The 27,945-nt window shown below is 41.0% G+C and overlaps 3 protein-coding genes across 3 annotated transcripts; 2 read left to right on the top strand and 1 right to left on the bottom strand.

The window, feature by feature from the left end:
* LOC113169901 (tyrosinase-like) lies at positions 1-2,765 on the bottom strand. Its single transcript, XM_026371677.1, has 5 exons — positions 1,822-2,765; positions 1,339-1,555; positions 729-876; positions 454-635; positions 1-280 (listed from the first exon to the last, which is right to left on the bottom strand). The coding sequence occupies exons 1-5, from the start codon at positions 2,641-2,643 to the stop codon at positions 15-17; spliced, it is 1,635 nt and encodes a 544-aa protein (XP_026227462.1). The 5' UTR covers positions 2,644-2,765; the 3' UTR covers positions 1-14.
* Positions 2,766-4,317: 1,552 nt separating this feature from the next.
* Positions 4,318-20,396, top strand: grm5a (glutamate receptor, metabotropic 5a). Its single transcript, XM_026371675.1, has 18 exons — positions 4,318-4,414; positions 4,687-4,980; positions 5,072-5,205; positions 5,608-5,869; positions 6,073-6,187; positions 8,343-8,592; positions 12,130-12,365; positions 12,513-12,634; positions 12,712-12,836; positions 12,919-13,087; positions 13,941-14,067; positions 14,502-14,619; positions 14,707-14,893; positions 15,844-16,002; positions 16,082-16,207; positions 16,368-16,550; positions 16,670-16,839; positions 17,592-20,396. Exons 2-18 carry the CDS (start codon positions 4,765-4,767, stop codon positions 18,493-18,495), a joined length of 3,603 nt encoding a protein of 1,200 aa, XP_026227460.1. The 5' UTR covers positions 4,318-4,414; positions 4,687-4,764; the 3' UTR covers positions 18,496-20,396.
* A 1,348-nt stretch (positions 20,397-21,744) lies between these two features.
* Positions 21,745-26,102, top strand: rab38b (RAB38b, member of RAS oncogene family). The gene is made up of 3 exons (XM_026369995.1): positions 21,745-22,130; positions 23,463-23,740; positions 24,589-26,102. The coding sequence occupies exons 1-3, from the start codon at positions 21,902-21,904 to the stop codon at positions 24,736-24,738; spliced, it is 657 nt and encodes a 218-aa protein (XP_026225780.1). The 5' UTR covers positions 21,745-21,901; the 3' UTR covers positions 24,739-26,102.
* Positions 26,103-27,945: the final 1,843 nt, after the last annotated feature.

A 27,945-nucleotide genomic window follows, 5' to 3' on the forward strand; every position in this document is an offset into this window, starting at 1 on the left:
ACGGGGCTGTCTCGTCACATAACTGTTTGGTAGTTGGGGTGGCCAGTTTCCTCCTTGTCACTGCTCCAGATAAGTGGCTGCCTTTCGGGAAGGGCGAATAAGTGCTTCCACTTCCTCACGTGGAGCCAAGGCAACTTTTTGTATCGCCGTGTTCCTGTGAGAATAGCAGCGGCGATGGCCACAGCCACGACTCCTCCCAAGAGCGCTGAGAGCAGCAAGAAGGGCCACACGCCCTGCAACTCCTCCAGGTAAGGATGAATGGATTCTGATAGCCTCTGGTCTGGACAGAACAGAGGTAAAGGTAGGTGGTCACACAAACGTAAGCAGGTTTGACTTTATTTTTGAGTGACAAGTGAAACCTAAAGTATTTTCCTTTTAAAGTCTTTCGGGACTAATTTCTCCAGATGCAAACAAACAACGAAAATAGAAAACCCCACACATAAGGGCACTTACTGGCATCTAGCAGGTAGGAATATTCATATCCCAGATCTTTGCTGGAAATGAAGTATTCCCTGTTTCTGTGGAGAGGCAGGAAGGGTACCATGTGGTACCCACCGTTGTGCCCAATAGGAGCATTAGAGTCTGGAAACTGGGATGGAGATGGTCGATGCCTCCGGAGCCACTGCTCGTAAATACTTTAATGGAAAAAATTCAAACAATAATACAAATGTTAATGAGACTGTGGGTGTGTAAATGGATCTGAATTGAATGTGTGTGTGTCTCTGTACCTGTCAACAAAAGCGTGGTGGAGAAGGAATATAGGGTCATTTGCGGAGCCCTGCACTGAGGTCATGGATCCGTTCATGAACACATGGAGAGCAGCATGCATACCCCTACGAGAACTGTTTCCTAAGCCAGTCCTCGGATCCCCGAATCCTGTATTGAAAGAAGTGACAGTGAGGGAAGCATGTAGTAGCCAGCACAGTCTATGTAAAACACAGAATGATTGTTATGATTGAAGTAGTTTTCAATAAAAATGGAAATATACGAATGGGGTTTTGGAATTGAACCTGTCAAACTGCTAAGCAGAAAGGTTTTTATCACCCCTTCATCTACTATATAATTTAAGACCAAACAAACTATATTTATGTCAAATAAAGCCAGACATTATAGTGCAAAAAATCATTAACAGCATACAGAGAAACCTGTACTCTACATAAACCGGCACATTATAGGAACAAGCCTACTAGAATGAGATTAAGGGGTATTACTACAGAGCTGTATAGAATTTAAGTTACAGCAGCCAAGTTAAGTGACAGAAACTGTCAGAACCAGACAGTGTGGGGGCTGTGTTTGAGGTTGTGGGTGTGTGTACATAGGTGGTCCAGCTTATCTGACCTTCTAAAGTGTTCCTGAAGCTCATGTTGGCACTACGGTCCACGGGTCCGGTGTCATAGTTGGTCAGACTGAGAGTGAACTCCACCTCTGCAGAAGTCGGTAATTGCTCAACCAAGTCGTGATTGTGGTTCCCAGGGTTACGACGCAATGGACCTTCTTCCTTGGCATCACACAGCACACCTCGGTTATCGTACTCCTGTGCTCTGGAGCACAGGACCTGGTAATGCAGACACACAGAAATGTATGCAACACAGAGCTTTAAAGTCCCAGCACTAATCCATTAACGTGAATATTAGTCAACCGGTGTTGTTGCACATAGTTGTGTTCATGTTCAGTAAGTATTTTAATTACACACCTAAAGAATATCCAATACTTTTTATGTTTATCATCCTTGGAGGTCTTACTTTGGCCACTTTACTGCTAAATGTTGCCTATGGAAAAATAAAATAAAATAAAGTGGATGGGTTATTTTAGTTTGTTTACCTTCCAAGAGGAGAACACAGATCCTGGACTGAGTAGATTGGGATCCTGGGGGTTCCGGCCCCCCATCAGCTCGTCGGTACACACGTCACAACCTTGGGCATCCCTCCAGTCCCAGTACGGGATGCTGAAGCCCATGTCTCCCGTCAGCTTTCTGATCTCATGTTCCCAGTGCAGCAGATAAACACGATGCCACGGCAGAAACGCAGGGGCCCAGTGGGCAAAGTCCACATTGGTCCACACGTTCCCAGGCCCGCCTAAGAGCGCGCTGCGGGACACGTAGTAGTGCATCCACACAAAAATATCATACACGGACGCGTCAGCAAACATCGGATTGGAGCCGTTCTCCATCTCCCTGTAGGTCCCTGTGGCCACCACATAGTCTCTACTGAGGGTCTGTTTGGCCAGGTTCAGGTATGACACGAGTCTGATCCTCTCGGCCCTGGTCAGATGAAAAACATTCCTCCTCAGAGACTCTCTCCTCTCATTGCAGTTCACACCAAAGTAGCCAAACCTACAGTCCCCGCAGCTGAACCCCATGAAGTTCCCTGCGCACTGGCAAGTGCGGTTGTAAAACACCAAGGGCCATTTCTCTCTGTCGTCCAGCCCGGAGAAGGGGTACTGCGGCCCGTGGGGCTGGTCCTCCACTTGCACATCCTGACAGAAACCCCGGCCCGACCTGGCTCCGCAGGCCGATCCGTCTCCTTCCCAACGCGGGCAGCACTCCTTGGCGAGCAGGGCTTCACGGGTGGCGCACAAGCGAGGGAACTGCTGGAAGCTGGGGACGAAGCACACCATGAAACTAATTATTGTCAGTGGCCACATCACAGCAGCGTTGTATACTGCTGCAGAGACACCAAGCAACAACAGAGGAATGAAAAACAGTCAACTACGCCTCAAACACGGTGGGAAATCCATGTGACGCGTTCTCGGCCTTAAATTCTTCAGGATTTTCTCAGGCACCCCTTCGTCTGCGTTGAGCCAGTCACATGCCCCCTTGTCACAGGATGACCAGTGCTCCATGAGGGGTAAATTGACTACAAAGCACACATCCCGAGATTAAAGCCAAACTCTTTGCAGAATTTATGGTGCTCAGTGGAAGTCTGATAAAAGTAATCTAAGATTTACCATCTATCCTGTCCCTTAGATCTTGGATAACCATAGATTATTCCAACACAAACAGCCCTGTCACACCCTGCATGTGAAGGCCTGGGGACACTTGATGACCACACTGTTTAATCTTTTAAAATCATGTTTCTTTAACATCTATTTTGCTTTTGATCAGAAATAGGCAGATGATGATTCCGCAGAAGTCATGAGCGTGAAACAGGCGCTGAACTCATGATCTCTGTTTAGTCGCCCCAAGACATGTAGAACAAACCTCTCTGTGATTAGAGAAACCACAAATACAATCCTGTGTTCTCAATAAGAGAGAGCCATCTTAACCCATATTACAGTATACATACATTAATATGTGCATTCAAACTCTAATTTTATTACTTCATCATTATAATGATCACATTTGTGAGGTTTCCACAGACACTGTGGCCTTTGTCATCCCCTACATTGCAAACAGGGAATTAAAACAAATGATTTGATAAGAAAAAGCTTAGGGTCAAAGTATATTAAAGCAAACTTTTGTCTAAGACAACAATATGGGGCATTTACAGTATTTTCCCAGAATAAACCTTTGAAGTACTTGGAGATTTCTCCGTGTTGTTGTCTCACATGAGCTGCCCTTTAATGTTCAGTTCATTATGAGCTGTTTGCAGGGGCTCTCCACAGGGAGTTCATGTCAGTGAGTGAGTCACCACCAGAGGGCGTCAGAGGACCGTGTTTATTATTTTATTATTTTTTAACCCTTATAAATTCTGTAATCTGGCTTCTGTTATTTAATACAGAAACATCTTTGATCACATATTCAATCTAATTTCCAGACTTCCAAAGATATACAAAGTTTTTTTTTGTGACTGAGGTTTGTTTTGTTGTTTTTAGAGGTACTATAATTGATAAGCCAGTTTGCATCACAGATGGTGGTTTACTTGACAACACTGAATCTTTTTGTAAATGTGTCATATTTAAATCACTTTATGCTGTTTGCTCAATAATCCAAGTTTTATTTCCAGTTGGCTGCATAATCAACTTTAACGTTGATTATGAGTCAATCGGCCACAGACATGTGACGATTCTCCTTAATTAAGATTTATTGATTAACTCATGTCCATTGTTGCTAATTTATTTGCTTGTTTATTTGTTCCTTCAGTCTTTTTCACGTTAAACACGCGTCGGTGGTCTCTGTGGGTCGCCTCCCGGAGCTCTCCGCAGTTGGACCCATTTAGTCACACTGTTGATGCTCCATGCTTTCCACTGTTGGAGTAGGAGGAGGAGGTGGAGGAGAAGGAGGGGGCCGCCGTGCGTCACCAGGCTAAAACATGTTCCAATAACGGGCTATAATATCTGCTGCTATTTGCAGTTTGCTGTAGCCAGGCGCCAGATTGAGCCCGAGCAGAGACCTGCAGCGCATCTCTTGTTGCTCCTCTTTGATGGAAACTATCTCAACATGAATGACATCTGCGAGGCTGCTGGGAGAACAGAGGTAGGCTGAAGTTGTCAGTTAGTTTGTGCATGCTGAGCGCACATTGATCATGTATATATAGCGTTTATTGTTAGTTTACCCCACGATGCACTTCAAGCATTAGTCCAGCTTCATGGACAGAAGGGAGATGTCATTTTGAGGGAAGGTTATTATAGTGAACAGAACCCAGGACACGTGTTGACTTGATTGAGAATGTCTTCATTTACTGTCTGATAAACACATTTTAAGAAAGCACTGATGTCATTTATTACCTGTGTTATTGTCTTCTTCAGGAATCCAACCCCTGGCCCTACCAGAACCATGCCAAAGACCACGCATTCAGCTGAGCCTCACCTCTAAGAGGACAGAGGATGGCAGGAGGTGTGAGAAGGAACGCAGACATGGGAAAGAGACTCGTGTTATATGTGATGCTGTTGCTGGCAGTGAGTGTGTTGCTGGGAGCTGATCTGAAAAGCAAGACTGGTGTCAATGCCCAGAACAACGAGAGAAGGGTATTGGCACATATACCTGGTGACATCATCATAGGAGCTCTGTTCTCCGTCCACCACCAACCACCTGCAGACAAGGTACATGTTGTGTGTGATTACATGTATTTATTTCTCCACGTGTGTATATTAAAGAGATATTAGTAATCGTGCTAAGTGACACTTTGCTCAGGTCCACGAACGAAAGTGTGGTGCCGTGCGTGAGCAGTATGGGATCCAGAGAGTAGAGGCCATGATGCACACTCTGGATCGAATTAACGCGGACCCTGCTATTCTCCCAAACATCACCCTGGGCTGCGAGATCAGGTGAGAGAACAGAGGCTGGCTGCAATAAGCAGTTAATGATCCTTGCTGTTGAGATTATAATGGACCATGACATGAAGGAGAACAAAAGATGAGTTTGTTTGCAACCAACTGTGGCTCGTCCTTTTGTCTGAAAGCACAAAGCTTGGTCAGGAGGTGAAGGGACAGCTGTAATTGTCACTTTAAGCAAACGTTCATGGACTCAGCCAGGTGAAACCTCATATTAGCTTTGGCTAAATGTACGATTGCAGACTTTTTACTGCTCTTAAATTGTCTTAGTCAAGTGTTTTTTTGAAAGCATGAGATTCAGCCTGTGTTCTTAAAATGTTCTTTAAAACCATCCTCATCTTTTAATCTCATCTTTCCTGCCAAGACAACAATGTTACCTCAATCTTTCTACACCAGGGACTCCTGCTGGCACTCTGCTGTTGCTCTGGAGCAGAGTATTGAGTTCATTCGGGACACACTAGTGTCCAGTGAGGAGGAGGAGAGCCAGGGCAGGTGTACTGCAGAGGCAGGGAGCTTGCTGCTTCAGGGGAAGAAGCCCATTGTGGGTTTGATTGGACCAGGATCCAGCTCTGTGGCCATTCAGGTGCAAAATCTTCTCCAGCTCTTCAACATACCACAGATAGCCTACTCGGCCACCAGCATGGACCTCAGTGACAAGGTAGGAATGGTTAAAGACACACTTTGAGATTAAATAACAAGGCAAACAAACATACATACATCAATTACAAACATGGTAAAAATACCAAATCAGATCATAACAGGGGTTATCATGATGGATGCACATGTGATGGACAGGCTGTCACTTGAAAACATGTTTAAGCATACAGCCAGAATTTTGAACATGTAAATTCTTTCCAACAGAGCCTGTATAAATATTTCATGAGGGTGGTGCCATCGGATATGCAACAGGCCAGAGCCATGGTGGACATTGTCAAGAGATACAGCTGGAGCTACGTGTCTGCAATCCACACAGAGGGTATGTGTGTGTGTGTGTGTGTTGCTGCTTTATATTTGTCTTTCTTACACTTTCACATTCTGTAATTCAACTTTTACCTTTCTCTCTCAACCTCTATATTTACGCAAGGTTACTAATGTTGGACAGGGGACGGTGCCTGATTGGTTTCTTAGTCTTCTTCCTTTTGCAGCAAGCACACTGGAGCCAAAATAACTGGAGCCTGCGTCTTTGTGCACATACTCAGAGATACACAAATACACAGAAACACATACTATACTGATGCACTTTTTCTTTTTCCCTCTACTCTCTAACTTTTCATTTAAAGCGATAAATAAATATGACACACAAAAGACAATCCGCGTAAAACCTCAGATTTTAGGGGGATTTTACAGTAAAAGGTTACTATATGTGTAACACAAATATGACAGTTATATGAAATTTGTTCTGATTATACTTTCTCTGTAACCCTGTTCATCATTGGCAAAGCTTCTCAAGTAACATCTGCCATGTGCTCTGGGTATCACGGCTCTCTGTCTGCTGGTTACAGTGATGCTTTAACCACTGATCACATCCTCACTGCAGTTGCTCATTTTCAGATTTAGATTCTATTTATTTAAGCTTTTTTTGTGGTTGTTACAAAAGTAACATTGCACAAATGAGTTTGCATCTTGTTTATATCACAAATGAGGTCTATATTTTATGATCTCCAACTCTGTCTGTCTATTCCCAAACAAAACACATAGGATTGACATCATTGTCAGTATCAGTCCAAATATTCCGTGCTGTTCCTGTCAATTTACTGCTGCTTTTTTTTTACCCTCTTAGTGACTCAAGGCCATTATGTGCATAAAATAAATCCCTCTTGATAACAATATGCACTAAATCCTGACTGAAGCAGTCCAGTTTATTCTATGAAATATTAAGAGGAGGGTTAAAATAAACAAATCTTTCGCATGCCAAGTGTTGTATTCCAGGATAAAAAACCGTATGCCATGTGTATCTCATGAAAAAAGCCCTCTGCTGAAATGTTTATGTTGCAGACTATTGTGCTAGTTTAGTCCAAAGGACAGTGGGAGGATGTGAAAGTGAACATTTGTTATTCTGTGTATGTTATTATACACACACACTTAATATATTTATGCTTAATATACGTTCTTTACTTGATCTGATCTTGGTGTTTCTGATCTCTAAGATTGGTTAAAAATATATTGCAGCTTGTTTGTAATCTAACCCCTCAGTTTTAATACCTTATCTGTCAAATGCAGGTGCATCTTCCTTGTTACTCTGCATGGTATTTGCATAAATTAGTGATGAGGGTTACAATCCAATACTGTAAATTACATCAGCTCTCTTACATAAACAGCTTTTCATTTAGTTTCCATAGCATACAAAAGCTCAGTTCTTTAAAATCAGGTTTAATTTTTCGGAAGTAGACACATCAACAAATTCCACGTACTATATGTTGTGGCTATAAGAAAGTACCTGTATCTATATATCTGTGCCATTAGATTTCTTTTGGTTCTGTGGGCAACTAACCTATTCACAAGGCTGCCCACATAGTGGGTAACATTACCTCTTGGACAGTTACAAAATTACACACATAGAAATAATTATAATGAAACGAGAAATTGCAGCATCAGCAACATTAACACAATGTTTAATTGATATGAATGAGTTATGAAAGCCTTTTAAAAAATGCAAGGCTACCACTCAAGCTCACATGCAGGGAGGGATGCCTCAAACATGTCATGTACACTTGCAAAGCAACAGTAACTAGGTGACCTCATTTCCAGCAAAAACAGGGAAGTGAAACCCCCTCATAGTTCTCATAACATGGACAAAATTATCAGAATCTCAAGTGTTGTGCTGGTTTCTCACCCTGTGTGTATATGTATACAAACACATGTTGACGTGTTTGTGTATATGTGTGTCATGAGGTTACATGAGCGCATGTGTACTGGAGTGAAAGTGTGAGGAGCACAACAACAATAATTGCATAAATTGTTGCGCAACATAGCAATGTCAACAAAGACTCTGGAATAGCAGGAACTGAATCTTAAATAAAGAATAAAAGCAAATCCAGACAGGTTGGCTTGTTAAAAGTTTGGCTTTAAAGATCAATCATTTGGATGTGTATGAACATCATTCTATTGTTCACATGTGGTAATTTCCATAGGTAATTATGGTGAAAGCGGTATGGAGGCATTCAAAGACATGGCAGCCAAAGAGGGAATCTGCATCGCCCACTCTGATAAGATATACAGCAACGCAGGGGAACAGAGCTTTGATAAGCTGTTGCAGAAGCTGCGAGCCCACCTTCCCAAAGCCCGAGTGGTGGCCTGCTTCTGTGAGGGCATGACGGTCCGAGGCATACTAATGGCCATGAGACGACAACGACTGGTGGGGGAGTTTCTGCTAGTTGGGAGGTAAGTGGTGAACTTTGTGTCGAGTTTAGAATCAAATATGGAAAATACCATAGGTGCTTAAAGGTTTCTTAGTGCTGTGCATTCATTTTCAATCCAGACTCTCTTCAGATGTCCAGCATCATCAGACGTGTTTGTTGTCATTCATCATCATCCTTATTGTCATCTTCATGGCATCCATCAGCTTCATGGTGATCTAGGAAACTCAAGGTATTTTAAAATAAACATTTTATATGCAATATAACAATAATACTGTGATATGAAATAATATGATACACAAAACATTTTCGTTCCTTTTGAGATTTGGACAATTGAGAAGAAAAGGTGTATGAATCATCAATTATTAGTCTTTATATATAATTATCAAGTCATATTATATTGTAAATGTCACTGTTAACAAACAACTCAAGAAAATGAGGGAGAGCTGATAAAATGCTGGGTTACATCACACATTAAATAATGACATTTATTAAATTATCTTGCAGAAAGAATATTTTCACTGATTAATAGGTTAATTTGGGAAAATAAAATAAAAACTAAGCATATGGTGTGGGAGAGAAAATATTTAATAACACAAGGGAGAAAAAAACAAGTGGGAAAGTGGGGGTTGATTTAGCAGGAGATTTCACTCTTTCCGAGAAGGACATGTTTTATTTTAAGGTTTAGCTCTCTGGCTCATCTCGTCCCTGGTGCCTTTCCTCATTAGGAGCCACATATGTAGGCTGTCGCTCAAATCTGACAGCAGGAAACATAAAATAACCTTGAACTACATATTGCAAAACACCATTCTCTGTTAACCATATTAACAGATTTTCCATACAGCTTAAACGGTGAACTCGCCTCTGGAGAGTAATTATTTCAAATTCTCTCTTGTCTTGCTTTCATGTTGTCCAATTAAAAGTTCTGTCCATCTTGACGGCATATAAGTCACCTCTGTTTAGTTTATCACCTCTGTCTTCCTTGTGAGTTCCCTACACAAACTATCCATTTCTCATCAGCTCAGTGAATTAATCACTAGATGTGTTTATCTGTGCAGTGCATACATGCCATTTATAGAAAAAAGGAGACTGAAGGAACGGAGTGTGTTTGTGTTTCTTAGTTTGGCTTTGTTCTGTTGCCAACAGTTGTATCCAAGCTACCGTATGCCTTCAACAAATCATCATTTTTGCATGGATCAAATAAGCAGAAAGGTGCTAAGCAATTATACTAAACCATTGTGCGCCATATGGAATATTCCAACCATTTTTGGATGGATTGCATGAGCCACGGTGCCAACATTTGTTTTTCCCCAGAAGGTAACGCTTACTCTGTTTGGTGATACCCAGATCTTTCCCCTGCCACCAGGTACCATCTGTATTTCTCAGCGAAATATCTGCACAATTATCAAAACGATTATCATGAAATTCATGATATTCACAACCCACTCAAGATGATTCACATCATCTCTCAAGGCACTTTAGACAGGACAACAATAAGTGAACACACTGCCTGCAGTGTTTAGTGGCCTTTCAGACTGTCTTTAGTTCAGTACATTCAAACTTTTGTTAAGCTGTCACATTCAGCTCAGTATATAACAAGCCTTAAGCAGTGGTGGGGTTAATGACTCAACAGCCTATTCTTAAACAACAGAACTACAGGAAAGGTTTGTTTCTCTATAATGTTGATCAGTTCTGTTGAGATTTACTGAGGTCTGTATAGCACAGGTCACAAAGATAAGGCAGTGTGGCACTGTGTAACTTACTTTTAGACATCTAATCCATTACACATCGTCACCTATTTTTATTACATTTCATTTCCACCGATCACAAGGCCATATGTAAGATTATGTTTCAGTTTGTTTAATCCCTCACGGGTTACTATACATTGACCTGCTCCATAATCCCCTACTGAGTTTCCCCCTGCAATTACTGCCATTTGTGTTCAACACCTGAAGCAGTATCTCTGTTCTGTTCAGATTGCTATTTCATGTTTTTTCGCATGTCTTTTCTCGTGTTTCATTTAATTTTAGAATCAGGCACCTTTTCGATCTCGGGTTTGTACCATTGTACGGCTCTAAAGTGTCATCTCAGAAAAGGTCTGGCTGGAAGGTTCACCAGTATTGTGCTGTTTGAGGTGAAATGAGAGCACTGAGAATATGTCTTCAGGCTTGTAGGTGGTGTGCATACAGCATATTGCCCTCCCAGGTCGCTGTGTGGGTTTCAGAGCTCTCGTTCAAGAGTGATTCAAACCATCCAGAGTCAAAGCCCTCCATGCTTTTCATATCCATTCCTGCCTTTTTTATACCAGTGTACCATTTCTGAGCTCACTTCTCTAAGGATGTGTTATAAAATGATCTCCTACCTCACCCAGAGAACCAGGCATCATAAAAATAACCACCCACACTAGTGTTGTGTAACTCCAGCTTGGTTAGAGAAGTTTTCAAAATGACTTCTTTTTCTTTCTTTTTTTTTTTTTTGCCAGTCAGAAAAAAGAGTGTGAGTGAGGTGTTTACACGTATTCACATGTGGAGGTGTAATCAGCTTTGTGTTTGTTGATTGTAGACAATTGTCCAGAGGGAGAGATAATAATAGATGGAGTAGAGTCCAACAGTTCATTGATGAGACAGTGTTTTAGAATAAAAATCATATCAGATGTGTCTGTGGATGCTGTCTGGTGTGTGTTTGTGTTTGTCTGGTGCTTTAAGTTTAATTAGCATCAGGTATGGCTTTGTAACTAAAGTCAGATGGTGCTGTATCTAGTATCTCTATCTCTAATATGAACATATTATTAATGCCTTACATAAGATTTCCAAGTAACAAACTAATATGTTCTGCCTTTGTTAGAATTAAAAATATATTCGACTAGTTTACAAGTACAGAATGTTTCTCCAAAGCGATATCTTGTGTCTGCATTCAGGAGATATTTGCTCCTACATTTGTTCAGAAAATTATTATGCTCTTCATTACAAGTGTCTCAGTGGACTTTATGCACTGTCAGTCCACAGAGATCTAATTAATCAGCATCCAGATACAACACAAGCAAAGTTATGCACACTAAAGTATGTTACCATAGAAGTAATACATACAAAATGAAGCACACAACACTGTCCTATCCTATCTGGCCAAATTCTCGTGTCTTAGGCTGTTTTTTTAGTAACAAACATGAGTACACAAGAGAGGTCTAACTTGGAAAGGCCGGAATAAATCGTACCTTTTATTATTTGTTTCTCCAACGCTGGTCAGGTTTACCAAGTGTGGCTTACAGATAATGGACAACAAGACGTTTTCCACAAGTCTTGCTGAGGCGACAGTGCTGTCTAAACAGTCAAATCCTTGTGTGGGTTGCAACAGTGAGCAACAGCCACCAAAATGCTAAAATGGTTTATGCACAATGTTTTTTTTTTTTTTTATATAAAGCTATAACCTCTCAAGTAAATAGAAAGAAATCTGTATACTGTTATACGGCATATTTAATCAGTAGTTTAACTCCAGCAAAAGTCGAGGCAGAGTATAAAATATTATTTAACTGTTGTACTTTTGTGTCTACCTTTCTCCTGTCCAGTGATGGCTGGGCAGACAGGTACGATGTAACTGACGGCTACCAGAAAGAGGCAGCTGGTGGAATCACTATAAAGTTAAAGTCAGCACACGTGACCTGGTATGATGATTATTATCTGAACCTGAAGCCTGATACCAACCTGAGGAACCCCTGGTTCCCTGAGTTCTGGCAGCATCGCTTCCAGTGCAGGTTGAGGGGACATCCAAAAGAAAACACCATGTACAACAGCACCTGCACATGTTAGTACAACACAGTGATCGTGTCCCACGCGTCTCCTTTCACACATTCCACTGGTCGTTTAATTCAAACATTTTCACCATCAGTTTACAATATATTTATTACAGTGATTGGGTTTCTGCTTGTGAGCAGGTCTCTGTTCTCCACAGGGAGAGAGTCTCTGCGCCATCAATATGCCCAAGACACCAAGATGGGCTTTGTCATAAATGCCATCTATTCCATGGCTTATGGGCTGCATGCCATGCAGCAAGCTCTCTGTCCAGGATATAAGGTACTAGTAAACAGTATGCACATGTATTTACTTTCACATTGGGTGTGGCTGTATTGATACTGTTTGCTCTTTCTCAGGGTTTGTGTGAGGCCATGCGACCCATTGATGGCCGCAAGCTTCTGGATTTCCTGATGAAAACCAACTTTACTGGTGTATCTGGGGAGATCATCCATTTCGACCAGAATGGAGACTCGCCTGGCAGGTAAAATGGGGTAATTAAGGAGAGGAAAGAAACAATAAATGTGTGCACATGCTGTTTCATGCATACAGTAAATATTCCACAGGTATGAAATCATGAACTTCAAGCACATTGGCGAAAATGAATATGCTTACATTCACGTGGGAAGCTGGGATCAGGGTGGCCTGAAGATGAATGATGAGGAAGTCTGGAGTAACAACAGTGACATCATCCAGTCGGTCTGTTCTGAGCCCTGTCAGAAGGCACAAATCAAGGTATTTAGATAAATGTCATGTTAATGTTGATATCAACAAATTGTAGATTGTTGATTGATTGTAGTTTTTTAAAAAGGTTTCCTGTCTTCATACACACACATCACAGAACAGATCGTTTTACTGAGAAAAACTGCCAAACAAGACTGACACAACAGTCTTATATGAATTTCTAATGAGCTCTTTAAAATTGATCCAATCAATTATCTGAGGAATTTACACAAGGATTTGGCAACGCTCTTTGTTTAGGTTTTTTATCATCTCCCATCTGGGTTTTTCTAACTCCCACCAGTCCCTCCAAATCACGGAGAACACTGCAATCTGCCTCATCTCTACCGTCCCAAAAGTGTTGAATATGAAACCCTTCATACACACTGTCTCCCTGCAAGAGGAAAATTGTAGGGAATTCAAAACTTCTCATGCATGAGGTTTTGGGGAGATCAGCACGTCCATGCCTCCAAGCTCTACAACTAGCTTTGGCACAGTGAAACCACTCTTCTCTCTCTTCTCTGTCATTGCAGCACTAACACAAAAGCAGAGATGAAAGCGTCATTCAGATCCATCTATACATCTCATAAATGTTACTTACCATGTGAAGTAAATAACCACTAACCCATCACGCCTCCATATATGATTCATTTTCTGCTCTACTTCTATAGTGTGCACTGCTAAGGCATGTTTTTTCAAGGCTCTATACATCGTTTTCTTCTGCTCATCCCCTGATGAAGGAATCCTCATTTTCTTGCCCTACAGGACAGTCAGAGTGTAAGATTAGATACAGCAAAGTGCCATTGGAGCTTTGAGACCTTTCTGCCCTTTAATACTTGAGTGTGTGTGTGTGTGTGTGTGTCTCCAGGTGATCCGTAAAGGAGAGGTGAGCTGCTGTTGGACCTGCACTCCTTGCAAGGACAATGAGTTTGTGTTTGATGAGTACACTTGCCGAGCCTGTATCCTTGGCTCCTGGCCTACAGATGACCTCACTGGTAAACACACTTTGTTTATGTCTGTGTTACTTACAAATACAAGATTTCCAACAAGGCCAGTGGAGCTGCAAATGTGGGTCACACACTGACGGTGCACCCAAAATCCCCTTACATACCACACAGACCACAGAACACTCAGCACTGCGAAGAAATCAGCACAAATACACATGTACTGTACCCACACCAAGTGACTTCAGGTCCCTGCCAGGAAACAGGATTTGACTGAGGCTTAGATTTCTTAACTACAAAATCTACCAAAATTGAAACCATTTCCTTCTATTTAATAAACACTTACTCTGTCCCACTATGCAATATTTAGACATAAAGCCTTTATGTACATCCTCTTTACGAAAGCAGCAATGTGTTTATGTTATTTCCACTGTTTTATTTCTCTTTGTCTCCTTATGTGCCGGTGATGTCTTTGTATCTCAAAGGTTGTGAGCCAATCCCGGTGCGATATGTACGTTGGGGGGATCCAGAGCCCATCGCTGCGGTGGTCTTTGCCTGTCTGGGCCTCATGGCTACACTTTTTGTTACTTCTGTTTTTATCAAGTAATTAAAGCTTACAGTTTTACTAGCCTTGTGTCTTGTATCTTTTAGCAGATTTGAAACTCTAAATATAATGTGACTGATCTATAGATTCTGGGACACTCCTGTGGTCAAGTCATCCAGTCGCGAGCTCTGCTACATCATATTGGCTGGGATATGTCTCGGCTACCTGTGCACCTTCAGCCTTATTGCCAAGCCCCACATCATCTACTGCTACCTTCAACGGCTGGGAATCGGACTGTCCCCTGCCATGAGCTACTCCGCTCTGGTCACCAAGGTACTGCCTTTGCTGTTTTGTTGCATAAGAGTAAGAGGAACAAATCTACACAGTTCCAACAGTAGAGGTTAGAGCCAAGTTTCGCTTCCTGTGAAACTTTGCATGTTAAAAACCCATAGTTCATTGTATATGAAATTCTTTAATCCCACTGATACGTCTACTGTTACTGATTCACCAATTACACCTCCCGATTCAAGGTTAGATTAAAGAGCTTTGAGCTATTTTCTGTTTCTTTCATTTTTGGACACATGTCCATGTGAAAGAGGATGTTGGGACTAATATATGCACTTTAATAGTAGAATACGGAGTCAGCATAACAAAACGGTGAAATAAACATTGACTGTTGCTTTTGATAATCACTCACTTCTTTCAGGAGGAGGTAGATTAGAAGGAGGCACATACTGTATAGTACTCAGAGCAGTATCCTGTATATATTAGAGACTTCGGGAAAGGAACAAGCTGCTGTTGATGACACCTAAATAGGCTTTGGCCAGTACAAGTCAACTTGTGACAAGTTTCAGATGAGACTAAACAACTTAAAATTAATGTTTTTTCAAAAGTGGGATTATCTCAGGGTGATGGGTAATTTGTTTTAAGAAGATTTAGAAAAACTGTGATGACTTTCTCACTTCACCTTTGTACAACTACACTTCTTCAGATAAGTTGTCTGCTATGATAAACATGCCCATGGTTTTTGGGTTTCTTAGCAGAAATAACAGAGCATCTAAGGATAAGAGCGAGAGTAAAAAGAGCTACCTCCAGAGATTGGATGACTGCCAATTGTAAAGTATGGTAGAAGTTGAGGATCCATGTGTGTGGGCCGAGGTTGATGTTTAAGATCTACTGTAGAAACTGAAAATGGGATTATTGCTATGAATCAGTGCAAGCAGCATTATCCATTGTCGATGCAAGTGTAGCCTGCAAAACCATTTGATCTATTTTTGATCCAGACCAACCGTATAGCACGGATCCTGGCAGGCAGCAAGAAGAAGATCTGCACCAAGAAACCTCGCTTTATGTCCGCCTGCGCACAATTGGTCATCGCCTTCCTACTCATACTGCTGCAGCTGGGGATTATCGTGGCACTTCTTATCATAGAGCCACCACAGGTATGTTCATATTTTAAATTGTGGGGGATTTACATTTATGCATGCAAGCAAAGCGACCTCTCCTTTTGTCTCCCTTTAGGTGATCCATGACTACCCCAGTATCCGTGAGGTACACTTGATCTGCAACCTGACCACTCTGGGGGTGGTGGCGCCTCTGGGCTACAATGGCCTCCTTATCCTCAGCTGCACTTTCTACGCTTTCAAGGTATTTCAGCATGACAGCATTTAATAATAAGCAGCTGCGTTGTACTTGTGTAGTTAAATATGTATCTGCCTTCGCACTGCCTTTCTTTTCTATGTATTCTGTTCTTTTTACTTAAACATGCACTGCTGTAAAAATTATATTCTTCCTTCTTATCCCACAGACTCGTAATGTACCAGCTAACTTTAATGAGGCCAAGTATATTGCCTTTACCATGTACACCACCTGTATCATCTGGCTGGCCTTTGTTCCTATTTACTTTGGCTCCAACTACAAGATCATAACCATGTGTTTTAGTGTCAGCCTCAGTGCCACAGTGGCTCTCTGCTGCATGTTTGTCCCAAAGGTAGGAAGTCGAAACATTTATTCACATCCAGCATTAAATAGCATTACAATTAACTTTTGGTATGATATTTGCATCCCTACCACCCACATCCCTATTTTTTTTGTCACTTTCATATTCAGGTTTACATCATGCTCGCCAAGCCTGAGAAAAATGTCCGTAGTGCTTTCACAACATCCACAGTGGTGCGCATGCATGTGGGTGACGCCAAGAAAGCTGCCAAGTCTGGCAAGTCGTCCAGCAGCATGGCCAACTTGTTTCGACGTTGTGGTTCAGCACAGGACAACATCAGGTATATAGGAGACATAAGTAACTCCTTGCTATCTAGAGCTTACATGTTGCATCCACTCCCTGGGAATATTTATTATCTCTTTTGGTCTATCTTATAACGCTTCTTGTGTTTGCCTTCCTTTTTTGTTGATAAGGGTAATAATTACACGACAGTAAAATATGTTTTCAGGAAAAATACACCACAAGCATTGCAAGTAGAGGAAGAATCATGTTAATAATGGTACAAAGAAGAAGCCCAGAGAAGAAAGCTGCAGGCGGGATTTGACATAGCAGACATGGCAGAATAACTCCCTGCTAGATTTTATTATTGTTAGCCACTTCAAACAACTCTTCATACAGTGTTTTTCAGCTCACATTTAAAAATTAAATCTCTGCTGAGATATTTTCAAGAACACAAGTATCTCTCTTCCTTCCTAAACAGTCTGTGGTAACTCAGAGCTGAATCCACTGTAACGGGATGGATGTGTAGCCAAGAAAAACTGCTCCCTGTGCTGAGAAAAGGCTACCTCATTTGGGTTAAGTAATCCCAGATGAGACGCACAGCCTTTAAGGATTTCTCTTTCTAGGGAAGATAAAGGGAAAAAAAAGAGAGTGATGTAAAATTAAACAGATAGTATAAGATAGATTAGGGGATGGTTGAAAGACTAAGAAGAAGAAGTAGAACATGGACCTTACGTTGGATGGATAGAGTTCTTTCCTCAGATTTATTGTTATTAACTAACTCAGTGCTTCTCTTTCTTTCATGTCTTCCAGCTCCAATGGGAAGTCTGTGACATGGGCACAGAATGAACGCGGCTACAGACCAAACCTATGGAAGCGGATGTCATTCCATGTCAAGAAAAAGGATGCAGTGGAAGCAAACCAGACAGCCATCATCAAACCTTTCTCCAAAGGAGGAGATACGCCTGCAAACCCTGGTGTCAAAGAGCATTATGAAGAGCCACGGGTGTCTGAGACCTTCACCTGCTCACCTTCTCAGTCACCTCTGCCCACTATCAGCCAACATGCAGGGAAAACTAGGGGTGTCCAGGGAGGAGAAGATGGAGAGGAGGCACAAGCTTTACCCACATATGTACCTGAGCACCCCGCTGGGGTCAGAAGAAGAGGTGGTGATAACACCATGGTGATGGGTGACACTAGCATCATAGCTGTGGGGGACATTGGCATTGGGATGATTGGTGGCCAAACTCAGGGCACCACCATCATGGACCAAATCAGCTGTGTGGTTAACCGGTTCACTGCCAACATTAGTGAGCTCAACACCATGATGTTGCCAGGTGCAGCCGCCGTCAGCCCCACTTCCACCACGGCCCTGCCTGCAGCTACAGACACAACCCCCTGTCCTCCTCAGTACCTCCCGTCCAGGAGCAGACAGGCGCCGTCCACCGTCACCACATACGCTGAGGTTGCAGCTGTCTCTAATTTCTGCGAGAATCGCCCGGCGGGTAAGATTTACGAGCACCTGACAGGGACTTGTGTGAGTAGCAGACGAGCCAGGGATATGGAGGAGCTGGTGGCTCTGACACCTCCCTCCCCATTCAGAGACTCATCTCTGAGCTCCAATGGCAGCTCACCCCACTCACTTTCCCCAGCCTCTGAGGCTGAATATGACCAGCTGCTGCTGAGACACTACAGCCAGAGCTCCTCTTCTCTGTAAGCCTGCTGTCTCTACACACTTTTTTATTTATCCTTTATTTGGAGTATTTAAATCTCCATAAAACATAGCTTAAGACTGTACCAAACTGTTGGATGCCTTTCTACACGTGGATATTCTGAATGTTTAAGCAGTGTTTTTTTATATATATTTTCATTTTTAGATTGGATTGAATGCACCCACACATGCCTCCAGTGAGAAAACTAGTGGCAAGACTGCAATACCAAATGCTGAAAATAAGCAGAGTAGTGCCAGTACTTCATCTTTTAATTCCAAGTGACTAAACAACTTGGCAAACTGAAACACGCATATGGGCATTTTACTGGCATTTTTAATGCTACACTGACACACGTGTCAAACTCACTTTTAAATTTTGAAATTCCAAAGAAAATACAGTTTCATTTTAAATCATACGTGGGATGAAATCTCTAAATGGCTTCAGTTTTTTTAGGTAACTGCAAAAAAAAAACAAAACACTAAAGATACATTTCACTTGTGTATTTTGCATCATCTATTATCACAAACACATAAAATGTGATTTGCTTTAGTTGCTTATATTACTGCTGTACATGTGATGTTTTTGTTACTGAGAAATAGCCCTGGTCTTTATTTTGAGACCAAGCTGGATGCATATTGGATTTCAGCATGAAGAAGATGAATCTGTCTAGAAGAAAAATCCCATTTTTTTTTAATGCTGGACGACATTTTGTATCTTGATTCTAAGAGAAGGAGCAAGTGTGCAGATGCTGCAATGTGCAAATCAAGAAGCTGATTTTTTTTATATGTGGGGTTCTCAGTGAGCTTCCCTTTTCTTGGAAGAAAACATTTACAGAGACTTAAACCCTTCCCTTGCTAACATGACAGCACCTTGTTATGTTGCAACAGAATGTAAAACTTAGATGTGACTTAGCTGAATGTAAGATGACCTGTTATCATACAGTATGGAATGGACCAAAATCCCCTTCCAGTTCAGGATGTTTGTGAACCAAAATCCTTTCTGACTTCAACTCCTACCTGCTCAACGAGCGCTGTCATCTACTGGCTCTAAATGTTTTAAAGTTTGCATGATGTCAGGATTTGTTTGCACTCTTTATAGTACATATTTGTAATAAATTACTTTTCAATGCTGTACACGATTTGTAATCAATAACTTTTTTAATGCTGTACACGTCGAACCAGTTAAGATTTAAAGATACAGTACTGTAGCAAGGTAATGATACTATTTATGATATTGATGTGCTTTAGTAGTTTCTATGTAGGAGAGGAGTAGAACTGGACGTGCCAGATTTTTCAGACGTCTATTGCGAAACAGCTTGTTTCCAGCCTGGCTTTTTACCTACATATGTGTCTCCCTGCACCAAACTACATTGTTGTAAAAAAGCGTTTCTGTAAAGTGGCTCACTTTGAGACTCTCATGTGAGCCTTTTTAGATTAGCATTATAAGTAGGTTATTAGATTTTATATTTGGGGACATTTTGACCATATTATCTGCTCCGCCAGTTACAGTTAATATTTTTTTTTATTATTATTATTTATCAGCATTTTGCCTTCTCTAAGGATGTAGATGAGTTCTTTGTAAGGTGTAGATACATTTCAATTTCTAATTACAGTGTAGCTAAGCATATTCATGCGGGAGCTAGCTCACCTTTGTTTATCAGATCAGTCTGGTTTCATTCCTTTTTTTTCTGTATGCTACACAAGCAGGAATGTGTTCACAGTTTTTAAAATGTGCAGTAATTTTTTTCATTAGATTTCAGCATAAAAAACATTTTAGGCAATTGCTATATTTGCATGTAGGTGTTTGTCATCTGAAACTTTACAGGTGCAAAGAATTCACTGATATAATGTACATTATTAGTGGACATTAGTCGTGGAATTATTTGTCTTTATCTGCCTTTCACATAACATGGATTGTGCTGCATTAAAAGTTTTCATCTAAAATGCAATTCTTTTTTGTTTTCCAATGATTTTAATTCACTGGAAATGCTGATCATTTGCATTGTAAGTTTTCTGTTCACAGAAATTAATTTTATTGCAAGGATAAGCAATACCTTATTTCACATCAGATATTTCTAATCTAATTTATAACTGCAGCTGGAAGAAAATCTCTCCAAATGACCAATCTACCATTTAAAAGTCACAGGAACAATCTTCTAATGGAAATATTTGTCATGTTTTAAAGAGTCTTGTTTCTTTTTAATGCCAAGAACTGAATTGTATGCAGTGTTATTTTTACACTTCCTAAGTCAATGTTACTTTTGAACCTTTTCTAAATAAGAAGATAATTGTGTCAAATCACCATGCGATAATGAATAAACCTTATGGGAAATAGGGTTTCTAGGGCACTCTTTATTAAACGTGAGATGATTTCCTATGCTGTGCATTGCAGACCAAAATTGTTCAGTGAAATTAACATTCACAAGATGGTAGGCAGCGTTTATTCATAGTTAGAGCATAATAGCTTTGGTGATCCCAGGGAGCAAGTACAGCCACAGCGGACCGACTCATTGTTTATTGTTGAAATTGGATGGTGGTCGCCTTCATGCTGTTACAAACTTACTTACTGAGGTATACTCACGCTTCATTTCTGCTTGTTGTGTTGACTTTCTGCATCTTCTATTCTCTGGTTGTGTTTTTTTCTTTGTTAAATAGGCTAACATGTTTACACGGCTTATAATCCAGTTGATTGAAGCTGCATTAATATTGTTTGAAGAAGAATCTGATTGGGCACAAAGTTTCAAGTTGCCCTTTACATATTACTTCCCTGTTCTGCAGTATTCAACCTCAAACCATGTTTATAGTAACATTTCTGATTTCATAATAATCAAATCATTCTTTGAGGCTTTTTTACATAAGCACCAACCTTGTGGAGTCCTACATGCAGAGATGCCTTTCCTGCATCTTACAGTTGCAGGTACTGAGCATAACTGGCATCAACTGTAATGTCTGACTTATTTGCATTATGACTGAATATATGACCTGCAAGTAAACATTCATTTAAGCATTATTTCCTCTTTGGTCAGATAACCCTGTGAGGAGTTTCGATTTAGCATTTGAAAGGTTTGCAGCGCACAAAGACCTGTTGCTGTGCGTCACTTCACTGGAGTTCATGTTTCTAAATAAAGATATACATTTATTATCTGACTGTTTAGACATTGGTTAAATAGTGCGACAGCGTTTCACACTAAGGACCCACAAAGTTTCTCTGACAGGAACTACTGTAGCCTCAGTGCAGCGTCTCCAACAAACCACTGGTCTTGGGTGGCGAGGCGCGCTCCGAAGCACAGCCCCCGAGCAGGTCACACACGCTCCCACACGGAGGCGGCTCCTAAACCCGCACACAGAGGGCAAAGCGCCGGGACAAGGGGACGAAGACACTGACCGCTGCTGCTCAGAGCAGACAGGTGGAATGACCCATCAGCCATCACACTTCAACGGCATGCAGAGCCTCCGGAAGGAGCACCTGTACAAGGTGCTGGTGATCGGAGACCTGGGGGTCGGGAAGACGTCTATCATCAGGCGCTACGTCCACCAGACGTACTCCAGCAACTACCGGGCCACCATCGGAGTGGATTTCGCACTAAAGGTGTTGAACTGGGACTCTGAGACTGTGCGGCTTCAGCTTTGGGACATTGCAGGTGGGACAGTGAAGGATATGTTTACAGTGTTTTATCTGCAGGGTTTCATTTCTCTCATGTCTACATCTGCGCGTTCAGTGCGTCTCTGACGGGTAATGCGTCTGGACTAGACACAAACCATTTACAGCTTTTTACAGAAGAAAAAACATGAAAAGGTGACGTTTTGCAATTCTGTCTAAGTTCCGTAAAAGTAGATCATTAGAGGAGATAAGGCTTATCTTCAAATTGACAGTGATGCATGACTGGTGAAATGATGAAACATTCACAACCCAAAGATGCAGAGTCACTGTGGAGCGTTACTGTGTGACACAGACACTACTGTCTGTCTCTCTCTGTCTCTGTCTTTCTCTCTGTCTTTCTCTCTTTCTCTCTCTCTCTCTCTCACACACCCACACACACACACACACACTAACTTTTGCTTAGGGCAGAGGAGCATGCAAGCATTCAGTCATTCATTCAAGGTATGATGGTGCATCATGTGATTGGGCTCATGTGAGGCAGATTTTAAGGGCAGTCACAGGAGTGTCATTGTGGCCTAACTATAAAACAAAACATCAGTACCACACACACACACACATGATGCAGGCACATGCTTTAATTGTTTAATTTGGATCCATCAAATTAACCTTTAGTCTTGTTTACCTGCTTGAAATTCATTGTAGGGAGGAGTAGCAATAAACTGCGTAAGGACTTCATGCTTAATATAATTTATGTTTTTAAAGCTGTGTTATTTTGAAGTAATATAAATTGTGCCATCGCTTTATGGAATGACAGTGTGTCAAGTGACATGTGAGATGTGCGTGAGGATTTGTCGTAATAAAAATCATCCATACATTGTCTTGTGCATAAAAAGAGGAAGTCAGATTTTCCATTTCCTCTTACGCACAAGGCAACTTGTAGAGTTTTGTGCTTGTCAGAGTTCTTCTAGAAGAGGCAGAATTAGACTCTCACACATGAATATTTATCTACATAGGGGTAAACTTCTCGAACGAGAGGGCATTAAAGGGAAAACAAGCAGGATGCAGACAAACCAGTTCAGGTTTTGACTAACAAGTTCACTGCAGCTTGGGCAAAATACAGATTTAATTTAAGTATTTAGCAGATGCACAAGCAGATGCATTGACTAGTTAAGTGCAACGTGAGAGTAAGACCATAGGAATGTGCTGTTTCACGAGAATACAGGCGCTGCGAACTTATTGCAGTCTTGACTCCAGCTGCTTTTGTTGTTGTGCAGTGAAACAATGAGAATATCCCGTGAGGCGGATGGCTGGGAATAACAGTGCTGCCATACTGGTGAATGAAGCTCTCTGTGTATGTGTTTGTTCATGATAGGTCAGGAACGCTTTGGAAACATGACCCGGGTGTACTACCGTGAAGCCATGGGAGCCTTGATAGTATTCGATGTGACACGGCCCACAACCTTTGAGGCTGTCATCAAGTGGAAAGAGGATCTGGACTCCAAACTGATGCTAGCTAATGGACAGAGCATTGCCACTGTGCTGCTTGCTAACAAGTGTGACCAGGGTAGGGAGTTGACCAACAATGGAATCAAAATGGACCAGTTCTGCAAGGACCATGGCTTTGTTGGGTGGTTCGAGACCTCGGCTAAGGTGAGATCAGAGTGCAAGCTGCCTGTCCTGGCAAATGGGTCTCTAACAGTTGGTTTAGCAGACAAACATGAAATTATATTGAATTTGTCATATGCTGCAACTCTCAGCTCAACTTCAGTCATCAACCCGACTATGAGGAGGTCGACTTGCAGACCTTTTCAGTGTATAGCTGACACACTTCATTCAGGGTTTCTCCACTCACTTCCGTTAGTTAAAAAAAAACATCTGGAATTTCATATCCTTGTGGAAAGTGGCTCTGTGAGATATATTTACAGCAGGGTCGGAGCAACTAACTGAACATCTTCAAGCCTGATGTTCTCCATCTCATAGCAAGTTCTGCCTCCAGTCAAAGAAAAGCTTTCATCACTTAAATCCACTGATACGTTTTGAGATGCACAATAATTCATTTGAACCTCCTCCTGTGTACTGTTTCAAACACTCATTTGTGTTGACACAAATGTGTTGGAACAGCATAAGCGTGCTGCCGTTCTCGTGGCGTTGAGTCTCAAAATTCTGAAAGGTCAGAGGTTAGAGGGTTCAGATTTAGGTAGAAGTGTTAGAGGTGGGCTATGCAAACACACATCCCTTTTGGTAGCAGTTGCAAAAATGTTAAACAGCATTCATATGAAGCTGTTTTTCATTTTGGATCATTGATAACAGAACTTATTAAAGATGTTTCTTCTATATTTCACACATCATATGTTTCAGTGTAATAACATAAACAACATGTACACCTAAAAAAACTATAACTATACTATAAAACTATAAAAGTTAATGAAATTGTACAACAAGAAAGTGAAAACTAATTGTAGCACTATACCTAACTGCAGTTCATCTCTCTCCATTAGGACAATCTCAACATCAGTGAGGCTGCAAACTTCCTGGTCAAGCACATCATGGCCACAGAGAGTGACATACTGAAATCTGTGGTACCAGACACAATCTCACCACAGCTCTACTCCGACAGGCAGATGAGCTGCTCTGGCTGCTTCAAATAATTAAAAGACTGCGTGAAGGCGGGACAGAACAGGATAAAGACAGGCACAGGACAGACACATCACTCAGCCTTCCAAGGAAATCAAGGCACCTGTGAGGCAGTGCAAACCCGAGCTGAACTTTTTAGTTTGTTGTGTGTTTGTACAGCAAGCCAGAGCTTGCAAAGCGGAGTCACACAGACTCAGAATTTGCACAATTATTTAAGATGGTTTTAGAGTTAGGAGGGGTTTGGTAAATCGTCATACTGTGAGTGTAAAGTTTTTGACATCAGACAAACAGTATAACTTGGTGCATGGCTCCAGGTTTAATAACCAGTTTGACACCATAAGAGGGAGCAGTGCTCCACGATCCCATGACTTTCAATAAAACTGCACACAACATTAGCTTTTTGGCATTATGTTTTAGATTATTTAAAGTGTCATAACAGTCTGCCTTGCTTTTAGGCTCTTTAAAGTTACATTTTCTCTTCTAACAATAGACCAAATTCATTCAAAGGAGTAAATGTGCCTAACGTGGGTGATGCAACACAAAAGGTTTACAGTAATAACTGAATAAAAGCAGGATCTTGCTCAACTTATATCTAACCTCACATTGTGGTGTGTGATAATGTCCTAAGCTGGGCGTGAGACACACAGGTTATAATGTTTTTTTTCTGCAAAAGCCAAAGAAATGCACATACATTGTTATTTTTTTAACAACTTTAAGTTATTTTCTATCTGCTTCTCTGAGTGTAGTGCTAGTTGTTGTTGTTTTATGTTATGTTGCTTAAAATCCATCCTACAACTGACTATTGTGCAAGCCTTATTTAATGAAGCACAACACATTTCTATTTGTGTCAACAGCCTGGTTGGGGTGATTTGCTGCAAAGAAGAGATACTTTTAATGTTTACTTAATGTTAGTTAATGTTACTTCTGTCAAGTGTCCTTGGGCACAACACTGACCCCCCAGTTGCCCCCAGTAGATCAAGCCAGCTGGTAAACTACTATATCTGCACTTTTATGTGAATATAGTGTTTTTTACATGTGTCCACATGGATATTGAACAACCATATGGCATGCTGTAATTGATGTCTTCGTATTGCTGTGCTTAGACTCTTGGTGCATACACTGCAGCCTGTGTGGAGAGAGCAGCCATGCAGCATGCACGCAATTATAACTACAGATGGGAATAAAGTTGGAGACTTGCTAAAGATATTGTCATAATAAACATGAAATGTGTGCATGTTCACATGAATATAACTGTGTGAAGGTACTGTAGTAAAGGGTAATGTCAAAAGCAAAATGGGACACTTGGTAGGAGTTCTGCTCTGTGCAGTATGAGGATGTGCAATAGTCAAAATAAATAAATACAAATTACAATTTAGAACATACAGTTTATCCCGTTGTGCTAATTTTGTAATAAATGACCATAATAAGACACCAATGTACACTCATGCCATTTAAACCTTAACCCAGAACAAACCATTGTACAGCCTTTGGTCACTGTAGTTCTTTAGAAAGGGTCAAATCTCTGTATGAGACAGTGAATCAACTTCCTAGTTTAATTACTTCATGTGTGGGTGTATGTGCGTGTCAGAGCTTTCATACTGTCTAACAGTCCTTACACAACTGGACCAAATGGGACATTCAGAAGACTGTTTCTAATGCCTTAAATCATGGTATAATGAATCCCTCTGCTGAATTAATTTAAATTTTGCCAACAGGGACCTGCAGGTGTTAAAGTTCATTTTCCACACTGCCTCTGTCGCTTTTTCACACTTCTCCATAGTGTGAATGGCTTGCAGCCACAGACAGGCTTTCAAATTACAGGGAACTATTAAACACACTGTATACTGAAGGACACAGTCTCCTACAACACAATTTTTTGCTGTTTTCTGTTAAAAGAAGTTAACTTTATGGATGTCTTATGTTGTCCTGTGCTTTAGGCTGTAATAAAATTTAAAAGGCAGGGAAATAAAATAGTGTAAAAATGCAATAAAACCAAAAAAACAACCAGTATAAAGTCAGAAATAAAAAGTGGCAGCAAAAGATGATTATATTTCATTAAAAGACGTTAAAACATCAAAACAACGTGAATGCCATATTTCTGTTTACCTCAAGATTGCCACAAAAGGAAACAGTTGCTGTCATGATGACTATTTCGATATCTTTCCTGTGAGTTTTACAAACCATTAGAGTTTTATGGTGTCTAATAAGCTTGAAATTGGATTTCACAAATTGTATATCATTGTCTCAATTAAATTAATTGTTTTAAAAACGTATGAGCTGTACAAAACGTAATCCATACTTGGTAGGTGTAGACTGGTATGTTGTTGAGGTAAGAAAGTGTGTATGCATGTGCATGTGTGTGTCTTCAGGCTGATCCAGGACTTTCAGGTTCTTATTAGGAAGCCACATGCCAGAGTGGATTATTATCTGCCTGAAGGATTAGATTTGGTCGTCTGCTCTTGGCTCACATTGAGAGATAACCACCAACAACCCATCAAATGATCTTCCCTCTTGGAAGAATGTCATCTGAAATTCATAAAGCAATAAGTTGACCAATACATACTAGATAAGTGGATATTTGCAGATGAAAAAACAAACACACGTGCTTTAGGGAATACACTCATTGTAGCTGCAATTGCCTTCATAATTGTGTGAAGCCGCCATTGTTTTAAGAATTATAAAGGAGATAGCAACAAATTAAACAATAACATAAACATTTATTTTATTTCTGGGACCAAATTCTCCAAGTTTTGTCTGTTAACTCTTCCTGCAACAACAGCTGGCACAAATCGAACTATTCATTACTGGGATTATGAGCCTAACATATTGTGTTTGCTGTAGTTCTCAGGCTCTGCCAAAGAACCACCTACAGAAAAACACCCACATATTCTCACAGAGACAAAAAGAGATGAGGAGAAGCAGGTAGAAGAAAATGAACTGGGAGAGAACTAATACTTAAATCTCACAGCAACAAAAGGTTACAGACAGCTCATCAAGAGTGCGATCGGGTAAACACATGCAGACACATTAAAAAAGGTCATGTTCGACTGCCTTTGAAATATTTTCCAGATAAAATTAGATCAGAGCACATTCAGCCAGCTGAGTCACATGGAGACCAACAATCTTTAGGCAATGTGAAGTAATTCAGCTAAGAACTCGGATGATAGAAAACATATGATTTGAATAAATGTCCTCCTGCTGTCACCTGTGGAAAGTGCTCG

The sequence above is a fragment of the Anabas testudineus genome, chromosome 14 (assembly GCF_900324465.2).
Source record: "Anabas testudineus chromosome 14, fAnaTes1.2, whole genome shotgun sequence".
Classification (NCBI taxonomy): domain Eukaryota; kingdom Metazoa; phylum Chordata; class Actinopteri; order Anabantiformes; family Anabantidae; genus Anabas; species Anabas testudineus.

Coding starts and splice junctions, on each gene's coding strand:
- LOC113169901 (XM_026371677.1), bottom strand. CDS start 2,643: ATGTGGCCACTGACAATAATTAGTTTCATGGTGTGCTTCGTCCCCAGC. Junction 877..1,338: donor CTTCAGGAACACTTTAGAAG/GTCAGATAAGCT, acceptor CTTTCAATACAG/GATTCGGGGATCCGAGGACT. Junction 281..453: donor TTCCTACCTGCTAGATGCCA/GTAAGTGCCCTT, acceptor TGTTCTGTCCAG/ACCAGAGGCTATCAGAATCC.
- grm5a (XM_026371675.1), top strand. CDS start 4,765: ATGGCAGGAGGTGTGAGAAGGAACGCAGACATGGGAAAGAGACTCGTG. Junction 6,188..8,342: donor GTCTGCAATCCACACAGAGG/GTATGTGTGTGT, acceptor TAATTTCCATAG/GTAATTATGGTGAAAGCGGT. Junction 14,068..14,501: donor GCCTACAGATGACCTCACTG/GTAAACACACTT, acceptor TGTATCTCAAAG/GTTGTGAGCCAATCCCGGTG.
- rab38b (XM_026369995.1), top strand. CDS start 21,902: ATGACCCATCAGCCATCACACTTCAACGGCATGCAGAGCCTCCGGAAG. Junction 22,131..23,462: donor TCAGCTTTGGGACATTGCAG/GTGGGACAGTGA, acceptor TGTTCATGATAG/GTCAGGAACGCTTTGGAAAC. Junction 23,741..24,588: donor GGTTCGAGACCTCGGCTAAG/GTGAGATCAGAG, acceptor TCTCTCCATTAG/GACAATCTCAACATCAGTGA.